Genomic DNA, 12,506 nt, shown 5'->3' on the forward strand with positions numbered 1-12,506 from the left:
CATTCTTTTTTGGAAGGATACCCAGAAGAGGAATTGCTAGATGTTATAGTAGTTTTATTTTTAATTTTTTGAGGAATCTCCATTTTGTTTTCAAAGCAGCCGGACCAACTTATCCACCAACAGTCCTCAAGGGTTCCCTTTTGTTCACATCCTTGTCAACACTTGTTATTTCTTGTCTTTGTGATAATACTCACTCTGACAGGTGTGAGGCTGTGTCTCATTGTGGTTTTGATTTGCATTTTTCTGATGATTAGTGACGCTGAGTATCTTTTCATATGCCTGTTGACAGGCATATCTATGTGTCCTCTTTGGAAAAATATTTACTCAGATCCTCTGCCCATTTTTTAAATCAGGTGTTTTTTGTTATTGTTGTTGTTATTGAGTTGTATGAATTCTTTATATATTTTGATATCAACCTCTTATAAGATACATGGTTTTCAAGTATCTTCTATCATTCAGTATGTTGGCATTTCATTTTGTCAACGATTTCCTTTACTGTGCAAAGATTAGCATGATGCAGTCCTTTTCTTCCTTTTTTTTAAATAAATTTTTGCTTTTGTTGTTTTTGCCAGAGAAGTCATATCTAAAAAAAATCACAAGAAGAGTGTCAAAGAGATTACTGCCTATATTTCTCCTAGGAGTTTTATGTTTCTAATCCTACATTCAAGTCTTTGATTCATTTTAAATTAATTTTTGTGTATAACATAAGAGTCCCGTTTCATCCTTTCCCATGTGACAGTCCAATTTTCTGAACATTACTTATTGAAAAAACTGTTCTTCTCCCATTGTATGTTCTTCCTTCATTTATCATAAATTAATTGACCATATATCTGTGGGTTTATATCTGGACTTTCTATTCTATCCATTCCATAGATCTATGTGTCTGTTTTTCTTCCAATATCATACTGTTTTGAGTACTATAGCCTAGAAGTATAGTTTGAGATCAAGTAGTGTGATACTCTGAATTCTTTATTCTTTTTCAAGACTGCTTTGGCTATTTGGGTTTTTTTTGTGATTCTGTACACACTTTAGGATTATTTGTTATAGTTATACAAACAATTTCATTAGTATTTAGTATTTTGGTAGGGTGTAGTCTGAATTTGTAAATTGCTTTGGATGGTATAGACATTTAAAAAGTATTAATTCCTCCAACCCATGAGCATAGCATATCTTTCCATTTTTTTGTGTTGTCTTTAATTTCTTTCTTCAGTGTCTATAATTTTCAGAATACAGGTCTTTCACGTCTTTGTTTAAATTTATTCCTAGATATATATCCTTTCTAATGTATTTGTAAATGTGATTGTCCTTTTAATTTCTATTTCTGTTAGTTCATTATTAGTGTATAGAAACACAACAGATTTCTGTATATTAATTTTGTATCCTGCAACTTGACCAAAATAATGTATTAATTTTGGCAGCTGTTTTGGTAGAGTCTTTAGCTGTGTGTGTGTATATATATATACACACATACATATATATAAAATCATGTTATCTGCAAATAATGACACTTTTATTTTCTTCCAATTTAGATTCTTTTATTTCTTTTTCTTGCCTAATTGCTGTGCCTAGGACTTCTAATATTATATTGTGGGAGTGCACATTTTTTTCTGGTTCCTTAGAAGAAAAACTTTCAGATTAAGACAATGTTTATCTTATCTGCTGTTATTTTCAAGAAATACTGCAAGTTTAATAATATATTTTTGAAAGCAACCCCCACTATTTTTAACTGATAATTTTATTAATGACTATAGCACCCACATGATTAAAAAAATAAAGAGCCTATATATACATAAAACCACATTTTCACAACATATACAAATATATATATATAAAATCATGTGTACTAGCATAATAGGATATATGTTATGCAGTGCCAATAACTTTAGAAACATGGACGATATATAAGGTCATCAGGAATGTCTTTATTCTGTAAGAAAAATAAGATAGTTCATTTATGTTTCTAAACTTCAGAGAGAAAATGTACACCCACGATTCTATATGAATATAGTTTTAAGAAAATTCTCAGGATACTTGATTTATATTTGTAAAACATTTTATAATCTTTAGAACTTTTTATTATGTAAGGAAAGTAAAATTGTTTTCAGGTTAAAAGAAAATTTAATTGTTAATGTAGTTCTTGTTAAATTGTTAATGTAGTATTATGCTACATTATATCTCATTGTAATTTCAGGGCTCTGTTAATCCTGCTACTCTTTATTTACACTATTTCGCAGCTCCCTCTCCAGTCACCAATGTGAAAAAGGGGAAGATTGCAAAAAACAGCATCTCTTTGTCTTGGCAAGAGCCAGATCGTCCAAATGGAATCATCCTAGAGTATGAAATCAAATATTTTGAAAAGGTAAGAGTAATAAGTTAAAGAATGTTCTTTTATCTTCTTCCGCTTCTTTTTCTTTTTTCACTTTAGCAACTGAAATTATCCAATTTTTAGAAAAAATGTGTTGCAATTCTATGTGTAAATCAATGACAATTGATTCTGCAGTCATGATTTTGGAGGCTAGAAATGTATAGGGAGAACTCTGTTCTGCTGCTGCCGAATAATTTTGCTGCCGGACTACTGCCATATAGTCTAACATCAGCTTAACTAGGTATCACAACATTAAAAGATGAAATTATAGAACATTTTGAAAATGTTGTAACTACTTCAGTTCTTGAACTTCAGTCCCGTCTGCCGTGTACTATAAGGAAAAATACATATATGGCTATAGCCATTAACCCTGCCTAATACCTATGCTCTTAAGGAGGTATGGGTAGATAAGATGTGAATGTAAAGCATAATTTTAAAATCCATATAAAGAACCTGATACTGTATTATAAACTGCGTTTTATTTTTTTTTTAAGATTTTATTTATTTATCTGACAAAGAGAGAGAGGTCACCAGTAGGCAGAGAGGCAGGCAGAGAGAGAGGGGGAAGCAGGCTGCCTGCTGAACAGAGAGCCTGATGTGGGTCTCGATCCTAGGACCCTGAGATCATGACCTGAGCTGAAGGCAGAGGCTTAACCCACCGAGCCACCCAGGTGCCCTATAAACTGCAATTTTTAAAATGAGAAGACATAAAAGCAAAAATGTACGCCTCCCATCTCCTACATTTTCTTAATTTCTTCTTTCTTAAGTTGTCTCTTAGGTCTATTCTTGCATGTTTTTCCATAAAAGTCCTTGAGTTTTAAAGGCAGTAATTAGAAGTGCCTGGTTGGTGCCCGTAATTGGTTAAGCGACTGCCTTCAGCTCAGGTCATGATCTCTGGGTCCTGGGATTGAGTTCTCCTTCTTCCACTCTCCCTGCTTATGCTCTCTCTCTCTCTCTGACAAATAAATAAATAAAATCTTAAAAAAAAAATAAAGGCATCGATTATTCCTTTTTCTCTCTTCTAAATCCACAACCAAGTGAGCTATTGACAAAGAAATAAGACAGAAAATAAAGGTGAACTTCAATTTCTAAAGAGGAACTATAGTATATAGCTTAGATATGTAGTCACCATGGGTCTTCCTATACCTCCCACCTCCATTTTACTTTGATTTTCATACAGTCTGGATCTGAATGGCATACACTACTTAGAACAACAGGGCTTCCAATAGAGGAGATAAAGATAGACAAGTGCTCAAACCAGACTCTCACTGGTGGATAGGAAACTCTGACTCAAGAGTATGATTCCTACTATGCAGCCATCAAAAGAAATGGAATCTTGCCATTTGTGATGACGTGGATGGAACTAGAGGGTTTCATGCTTAGCGAAATAAGTCAAGTGGAGAAAGACAACTATCATATGATCTCCCCGATATGAGGAAGTGGAGATGCAACATGGTGGGGTTAAGGGGGTAGGAGAAGAATAAATGAAACAAGATGGGATTGGGAGGGAGACAAACCATAAGTGACTCTTAATCTCACAAAACAAACTGAGGGTTGCTGGGGGGAGGGGGGTTGGGAGAAGGGGGGTGGGGTTATGGACATTGGGGAGGGTATGTGCTATGGTGAGTGCTGTGAAGTGTGTAAACCTGGTGATTCACAGACCTGTACCCCTGAGTATAAAAATACATTATATGTTTATAAAAAATAAAAAAAAATTTTTTGAAAAAAAAAGTATGATTCCTATGAAAGTAGGAGCAGGAAACATTACAAACATATGCTCAATTGCTTTCCCTAAACTCATGGAGCCATCACTGTCTCTCTTAGAGTGAATAGTGAGGAGGATAAGAAGAAGTTAAAAGCTTTGCAATCCCAGAGAAATTGTCCTTGTTAGCAACGTTGGAAAAGAGAGAGAGAGGGATAAATGGTTATCCTTGTTCTGATGCAAAAATACCAGGAAAAATGCTTATATTCTATTAATGAAAGTTATTTAAAAATTCAACATTTTGTGTATATGCATAGATGAAAGAGTTTAGGTAAATACATTAAATAATGCATAACATTATAGAGGGTTTTTTTTTCCTAAAAATTGTTTCTTTTATTCATTAATTTAACAATTACCTGTGTGAAGATAATGATAATAAAACAGTAGTGGGTGGGGCAGAGGGACAGTGGAAATGTCTACATATCCTTTCTAGGTTTTGAATGCCTGTGTTAAGTTCTTATATTGATTTTATAAATAGGTAAATAAATAGCAGATTATTACTTTTGAAGGATTACTCAGTAATCCTTTTAGGAATGACTTGCTGGTAGCATTACAAATAACTATTGAATCTTTAGGGAGCATAAATGAAGATACTTCTATTTCATAAAGAAAAATGTATTATCAAATATATTATTCACCAAGAATGTACTAATACAATATCTACGAGACAAAACTATGTTGGTATGGGGCACCTGGCTGGCTTAGTCAGTGGAGCATGCAGCTCTTGGTCTCGGAATTATAAGTTCAAGACCCGTGCTGGGTGTAGAGAATACTGAAAAATAAAATCTTAAAAAAAACCAAAAAACTATTTTGGGATATGGTTTACAGTATTTATTATAAAAAATATGACAAATTGAGTAAAATATTGTGTCACTAATATTCCCTATTGATTCTTGTTTCTCTGGGAGTAGTACACAAAACTACATTTTAAATTCAAGAGCTCTACAAACTAAACACACCCTGTATCCAAAATAATTTGTTAAATCAAGGTTTATATCCTTATTCATTGTTTTATAAATTTTATTACTGTATACTAATGAAAAACAGGATATATATACATATGTGACATAGACTGATTTTTTTGTAAGTATTCTGAGTTTTAAATTTTTATTGTAATTGAAGTTGATTTCAAAAGAAGTTGAAATATATAATGACATTTAAAAATAATGATGTATGAGGGGTACTGGCTGGCTTAGTTAGTGGAGCACACAACTCTTGATCTTCGGGTTGTGAGTTTGAGCCGCAAATTGGGCATTGACCTACTTTAAAAAAATAAATTAAAAAAAGGGAGTATCTAAAAAATTTGGAATACTACTCACCAAAACTCTGTATTTGAATATATATTATAGATGAAATAAAGTTCAACAGCAAGAAGACTAAAATTTGATGTCTTTTTTTTTTTTTTTGGTATGGTTTTCTTCCCCTAAAGCAACTAGCTGGACCAAAGGACCAAATGTCTCATTTCTTTTTTGTTTCTAATGAAATTATCCTATTTTTTCCCCCTTATGAGTAATCTTTCATTGATTTTACTGTTACCAGCATGTGTGTGGGTCTCATATGCATAATACTCAATAAAAGCAAGGATTTATAATTTTTTCTTTAAGTGAAACAGTTTTTCAACAAATGATAGGCAAAGTCCTTTTCTCTTAATAATCCTTCTAATGAATTTTAACCATATTGTGGTTAAAATTCCTTCATAGTTCAGTTTTTTCAAATTATACTTATTTCATGAAAATTTAGCTTTATATTTAATATCACATTCAATGCTGTGTTATACATTCTATTATTTTTATAACTCAGACTAAGAAAAAAATAACTTAGGAAATTACTTCTATATAGTCTTAGTAAACGTAGAGTAAGTTGTTCATTTACATTCCTAAAAAGCAGCAAAACCTTTATATGTTATTTGGGGGAAGTTATTAACTTCTCTTGGTCAGTTTTTTCCTTTTTACAGTGAAAATATTAACTCCAAGAACTTTTTGCCAAGCAAAATTTTTAAGCATACCAATAAAAGACATGAAAGGGTTTTTTTTTTTTTTTTTTTTAATACTTTCTGGAAAAAAGAAAAGAAAAAGAAGAAGAAAAAGATAATGAGCTCTTATAGCATTTATTGAGGTGGGGTTCCTGATCGGTTTCCAGAGCTCATTTTGAACGTTCAGAGGCTACCGCCATTTTATTGGATGGCTCTTGGCCAGACACAGGTGGCAGAGCTTTCCAGGGCTTCTGCATTTGCCAGCTGGCATTACTGCCTGCCGTTGCCCTGCTCTAATAGAGGTCATTGGGCCTCTCTGCTCCTGCATGGTGATGGGCCCATTGCCATCTCTTAATTAAAGGCAGTGGCAAAAGGAAGCTGCCCCTTGGCAGGGTGTTTGCCAGCTGGCTCCTTCTGCTGAGGCCCTCCCATCACTGCATGTGAACAGTGTTTGCTAAGCAGCTGGGGAATGTAGCTCATTTGCTCAGTGGGAGCATGTAGGCAGCAAAAGCCATTGCCCTAACCAGCATCCAGCAGCCTGGTGGTCGTGGGTGCTGAAGATGTATAGATAGGGTTTGTGATAAAAAGGAAATTATAATATGACTGTGACTGAAAAGAGTGGAACAGAAGCAAATTTTGGAAGATGCTTAAGTAACTCGAAATGTGTATTTATGGTTTTCCATCCCTTCGTTGTATGCTTTGGTGAGTCAGTCCCTCTGTTACTATAGATTTCAATCGACCCAGAAAGAGAACGCAAAATTAGAACTCAGAGAAGAAACCACTTAGACATACATTTTAATATAGAAACCAGAGTGTTGTGTGATTTTATGCAATTGTTACTAGATCATGCAATATTTCAAGGAGCAGTATGCCAGTTTCTTTGTAATGCCCCCCACCCCCAATCTGGCAGAAGTGTCAGCTTCTAATAATTTTATAAGACATATTAATTGTAACTTCAATAGTTAGACATATTAATTGTAACTTCAAATTTACAACAAAATTTTAGGGTTTTTTTTTTCTTTTTATTAAATTTGCTTTAAATTTACCATCTTGCTACAGGACTCAAAGTCAAATTTATCTAGAACTGGTTATGTTGTGGGGATTTGCTGGGTGCTCCATATATCATCTCTGTCTCCGTGTCTATTGCTTACAATGCTCTTAGTAAATAATTTTATCCCATTTTAAAGAAGGAAAAACTGAGGTTAAGTTGTATATCCACATTTGCACACTTCCTTAGACAATAGCATGGCTTGAATTCTAACCCTGATATTCTGTCCTTTTTTTCAAAACAAACAAACAAAAAACCTCTTACTTTGCATTATAAATGTTAATATTTTATGTAAAAATCCTAATTATATCAAATATACCAGAATCTTTAGTTTTGTCTAGATATTTAAACCAACTTCTCTTTAAACAAAATGCAGGTAATAACAAACATATATTTTATCATTTCTTGCTGAAATTACTACTTCAGTTATAGCCAAAGTGAATAGTATAATCTTACTGAGAAAGTCTTGTATATTCGGTCTTAAGCTTGAGCAGCCACAGAACATCAGTAACTACAATAGTTTATAGAAGCTATTTACCTCTTTTAAAAGGAACTCATCAAGAAATTGTCTGCTTTTTTTTTTACTGCTTTATTCCTAACGTATAGAAGGGGTCAATTAAAGTATATAGAAGAAAGTTAAATGTTTGTGAATGAAGAAAATGATTGAAATTTCTTGGTAAAATTTTATAGGATTTGATGACGTACTTTAAATCCTTGCAAAACTCTAGTAGTATTTCATAAGCACTTTAAAGAATTGGCACTTTTATTATTAATCTGTGCATTTAAAAAATTTTAAAAAATAGTTGTTTGCGTGGAGTGCATCAGAAAATCTATTTGCATTAGAAATTAGAACATACCTATTTATATATAGAAATTTGGATGAATTTAACCCTAAGATAATACTACATGTTTGACTTTATTACATGAGGATGTAATGCAGTAAAACTGCTTTAAAAAATGTTTGATAGGTTGTATATTTTAGATTGCATTGGTGGTAGAATAGAACGTGATTAGCCATTGACTTTGATTTGTCAAAGTAGAAAAAATTTAAATAATAATTATGACAATTATACCATGTACTTTCTAGTTTAGTATGTGTTTCACATGCATTACTTTTTTTCATTCATATAACATGTCTATGAGGATATCCAGGCACCAATTTCTATCCCAACTTTACATATAAGATAACTGAGGATAAAAGTAAAAATTGACTTGCTATATTTTAGCATGTTTTCTGCATCCACACTAAAGTCACAACATGATATGCTGCTGTTGATTGTAAACTTCAAGGGAGAAGGAGCATGGTTTGCATTTACTTTACATTTTAATAGTATTATAAAGATTAAATAATAATCATATTCCTTATTGGGATTCTTGAGAAGTAATTGTTATATTCTTGTTTTCAATTTTTTTCTCATTTCAGAAAAAAAGTCCTTTACATGTTATTCCCATTAGATCTTAAAAAACAAACAACAAAAAAACAAAACAAAACAAAAAAAAACCCCAAAACCCTCTCTATATGCTTCTATTAGTAAAGTAAAATTTTCTGAAAGGATCTAGAAAATGATAGTTTACAGTCATCAGTCAAGATACTATAAGTAAAGACCAGTTCCTAAAAATGGAAAAAGATCTCTAACCATTACCTATCATTAATTCAACTGTAATATCTATCAGAAATGTAGTAATTGTGGAAACATCTTAAGGAAAATATAAGGGTAGTTAAGAATTCACACAGAAAAATACAAGGGAAGAGAAAGTTCAGAAGAGGGATGGTATGTTTACAGTGTGTAGGTCTAAGAGTCAATGTACTAACTCAGAGGTGGGGAGAAGTTATGTATGGTTAGTGTAGACTTTGGTAGCAGTCGAAGTAGGAAGTTTCCAAGCTATCTTTACAGTGATTTTTTTTTTTTTTTATTCCATCTCCATTCACTACTCGCCCAGCTCAAATACATAAATGTGAAAAAATGGAAAGTTTTTTAAAAATAAAAAATATATATTTCTTTAACTTTTTCTTTAGTAATCCTTGTTTAGACTTCATGAATTGAAATTCAAGTTCTCCAGCCAAGTCCTCATTCCTTCTCGTAAGCCCTAAATGTAATTAGAAATTAAAAATCACCAAAGATATAGAGCACAAATCTTAAACCTGGCAATATATGAGATCTTGCTACCTTTCCCTGTGAACAGGCAGCATGTTAGATGTATTCCAATAAATATTTATGAGAAAAATAAACACACAAATACCAATACTAAAATAGAGTCTATAAAGGAATTCATCTTCTTCAAATCATTCGAAAAGTTTACAAATTTATTTGTGCCAAAGACAAACTTGGTGGATGACCAGAGAACATGTTACCTACCATTTCTGAGTTCTAGGAAACACTTTCAGCACACCTAGGATGTAGAGATTTTTTTTTTTTTCCTAGAAGAGTATATTTGTATATACTAATAACAAGTATTAGTTTCTGATTTTCTGATTTATGATTCTAAGTTTTATCGTCATCAGTAATTCATATATTGACTTTTTTATTGTATGTACATGTGTAATCCAAGGACCAAGAAACCAGCTATACAATCATCAAATCTAAAGAGACAACTGTGACTGCAGAGGGCTTGAAACCAGCTTCAGTATATGTCTTCCAAATTCGAGCACGCACAGCAGCAGGCTACGGTGTCTTCAGTCGAAGATTTGAGTTTGAAACCATCCCAGTGTGTAAGTCATTTTAATTACTGTCAACTCATGTCTCTGTAATGGTTACCAGAAAAGAGTCAGTGGATCAATACGCTCCCTGGGCATTCTGTCAGTCTCCCGCTTCTCTCTCTCTCTCCCAGGCATGACCCCTTCGGGTAGGAAGCATCTGTCATGCTATATGGTGGGTTAGTGGGTTAACACATCGGATGCTGCTCCTCATCACATTTAGTCTACTGGGAGATGAAACATCAGGAGATCCTTAAGAAATGTTTAAATCTGCTTGTAAAGACTTTCTTTCCACAGCTGCCATACTTTATTGAATTGTTGCCATTTACTTTTACTTGTTTCATTGAACAATGCTATCTGGCTTCGTCTTTCTATGAAAATTCTACAGGGAGCGTGTATAAGTATTAAGTTTGGCAAGAAAATGGAAGTCTCAGCAACCAATCTGATCATTCTGAAAAATCAAAATCTCTGGCAGTATCTCTAAGTGAAGGGTCTGGAAATATTTCTGGAAAACATTTCTTGTACCATTTTTAAAATAATATAGCATAAAACGTTTTTATCTTTATCATCAAACAAAATATTTAGCTTACTTGTCCTAAAGCACAAATTAAAAGCAAGATTAGAAGAAAACAGTAGCTTGCTTTCACTTATAGATGAAAAACTGACATTCTTAATTCTTGGTTATGAAGAAAATGACATACAAGAGTCTTGTGAAATGTCAAATGTTTGTGCGTATGTCTCTTCATTTGGTGCATGACAGTTAAGAAGACTGGCTTTAATGTTTCACCACTAGTAAGAAAATTCTTTTTTTTAAGATTTTATTCATCTATTTGACAGACAGAGATCACAAAAGGGCAGAGAGGCAGGGAAGGAAGGGAAGCGGACTCCCTGCTGAGCAGAGAGCCTAATGTGGGGCTCGATGTGGGACTCGATCCCAGGACCCTGAGATCATGACCTGAGCTGAAGGCAGAGGCTTAACCCACTGAGCCACCCAGGCGCCCCAAGAAAATTCTTTCTTATCATTCAGGAATGTTAGGACAGAAAATTATCTGAAGATCATTACCTTGAATGTACACTTTAAAAAGACTTTCCTAATTGGTTACTCAATTCATAATAATGATGCATGATGTTATTGATTTGCTTAATTTTTAAAATTCATGAATTTTAATTTATACTGTATGTGGGTCATAAAATTGCTATAAAGGGCTTTTCTTTTTCATCTGTATTATCTTGTATGTCATGCATATTGTCCTAGAACCGAATGCAAATGGTAAGCATAGGAATATAAAATCTTTATTTTAGAAAGGCTATTTAACATGAGGATTTGGATGGGAAAATCTGACTGGTCTTTCTCGCTCAAGTTTTAGGTTATATTTTATAACTGCCTAATATCTGCTTTATTTTAACTTTGTATGCATATAAATAACATATTTAAATTTGGCCCCATATATCACCCCCTTTCCCAACAACAATGATAAAAATGCACCAGCAAATAAACCTAGCATGAATGAAACCATCCAGTCAATCTAGTTAACTCTTTTTTTTTTTTTTCCTGGTTTCTTTTAATGTAAATTGTCTTGAAGCTTTGAGACTATCGCTGAATTTTTCTTAACTCCCATTTACCAAGATTTACCAAACACCTTTGTGTTTCTTTTATGGCTTTTTTCCCTTCTTTTCATCACTTCTTTTCACCCAGTTCTTACCTACTTGATTCAAATCTGTATAACCCAATTCCTGGAATAATGCTATTCTATTTTTCAAATGAAATTTTTACATAGATAAGTGGAGTTTTATATGTAAATGTAAGTAACAGTGCAGAGTGAACTCTTGTACAATTTGCTCAGTTCCTCTAATGGTAACATTTTGCAAAACTATAGCATAATATCACATTCAGGATCCTGACATTGATATAACTCACCAATCTTACTCAGATTTCCTTCTCCCCTTGTTGAGTGTGTGTATAGACATATCTGTGTATTAAGTTGGATTCAACTTGGTCAGATATATAGATTTGTATATGTACCATAATAGTCAAGATGCTGAATAGTGCCAACATCACAAAGATCCCTCAAGTTGCCCTTTTATAACTATACCAACTGCCTTTGGGAATAGTTCCTGTGTCATAACTAATCACCGAAAACAAATCTCTAAACATCCATTTCAAAAAATATGATATTTCAGAAATGTTCTATACATGGAATCATACAGTATGTGACAGTTTAGAATTGACTTAATTCCCTGGAGATTCATCTAAAATGTTATGTGTATCGAGATTTTTTTTTAAATCAAGTGTCAGAATAACTTTTTTTAAAAATTAACATATAATGTATTATTTGTTTCAGGGGTACAGGTGTGTGAATCATCAGTCTTACACAATTCACAGCACTCCCCATAGCCCATGCCCTCCCCAGTGTCCATCACCAGCCGCCCCATCCCTCCCATCTGCCTCCCCACCAACAATCCTCAGTTTGTTTCCTGAGATTAAGAGTCTCTTATGCTTTGTCTCCCTCTCTGGTTTCATCTTGTTTCATTTTTCCCCTTCCTTTCCCTATCCTCTTTCTTGTAACTCAAATTTCTCATATTAGTGAGATCATATGATAATTGCCTTTCTCTGATTGATTTATTTCACTTAGCATAATACTCCCTAGTTCCATCTATGTTGTT

At 33.2% G+C, this 12,506-nt stretch overlaps 1 protein-coding gene across 6 annotated transcripts in view; it reads left to right on the forward strand.

Moving 5' to 3' along the window:
- Positions 1-12,506, forward strand: part of EPHA5 (EPH receptor A5) — a 347,372-nt gene that overhangs the window by 248,111 nt on the left and 86,755 nt on the right. For all 6 annotated transcript variants that reach the window (XM_044226152.1, XM_044226154.1, XM_044226153.1 and 3 more), the window contains 2 exons: positions 2,235-2,359; positions 9,698-9,857. In XM_044226152.1, the coding sequence (XP_044082087.1) occupies positions 2,235-2,359; positions 9,698-9,857 (285 nt within the window). The remainder of the gene's footprint in view (positions 1-2,234; positions 2,360-9,697; positions 9,858-12,506) is intronic.

Source organism: Neovison vison, chromosome 11 (assembly GCF_020171115.1).
Source record: "Neovison vison isolate M4711 chromosome 11, ASM_NN_V1, whole genome shotgun sequence".
NCBI classification, from domain to species: Eukaryota; Metazoa; Chordata; class Mammalia; order Carnivora; family Mustelidae; genus Neogale; species Neogale vison.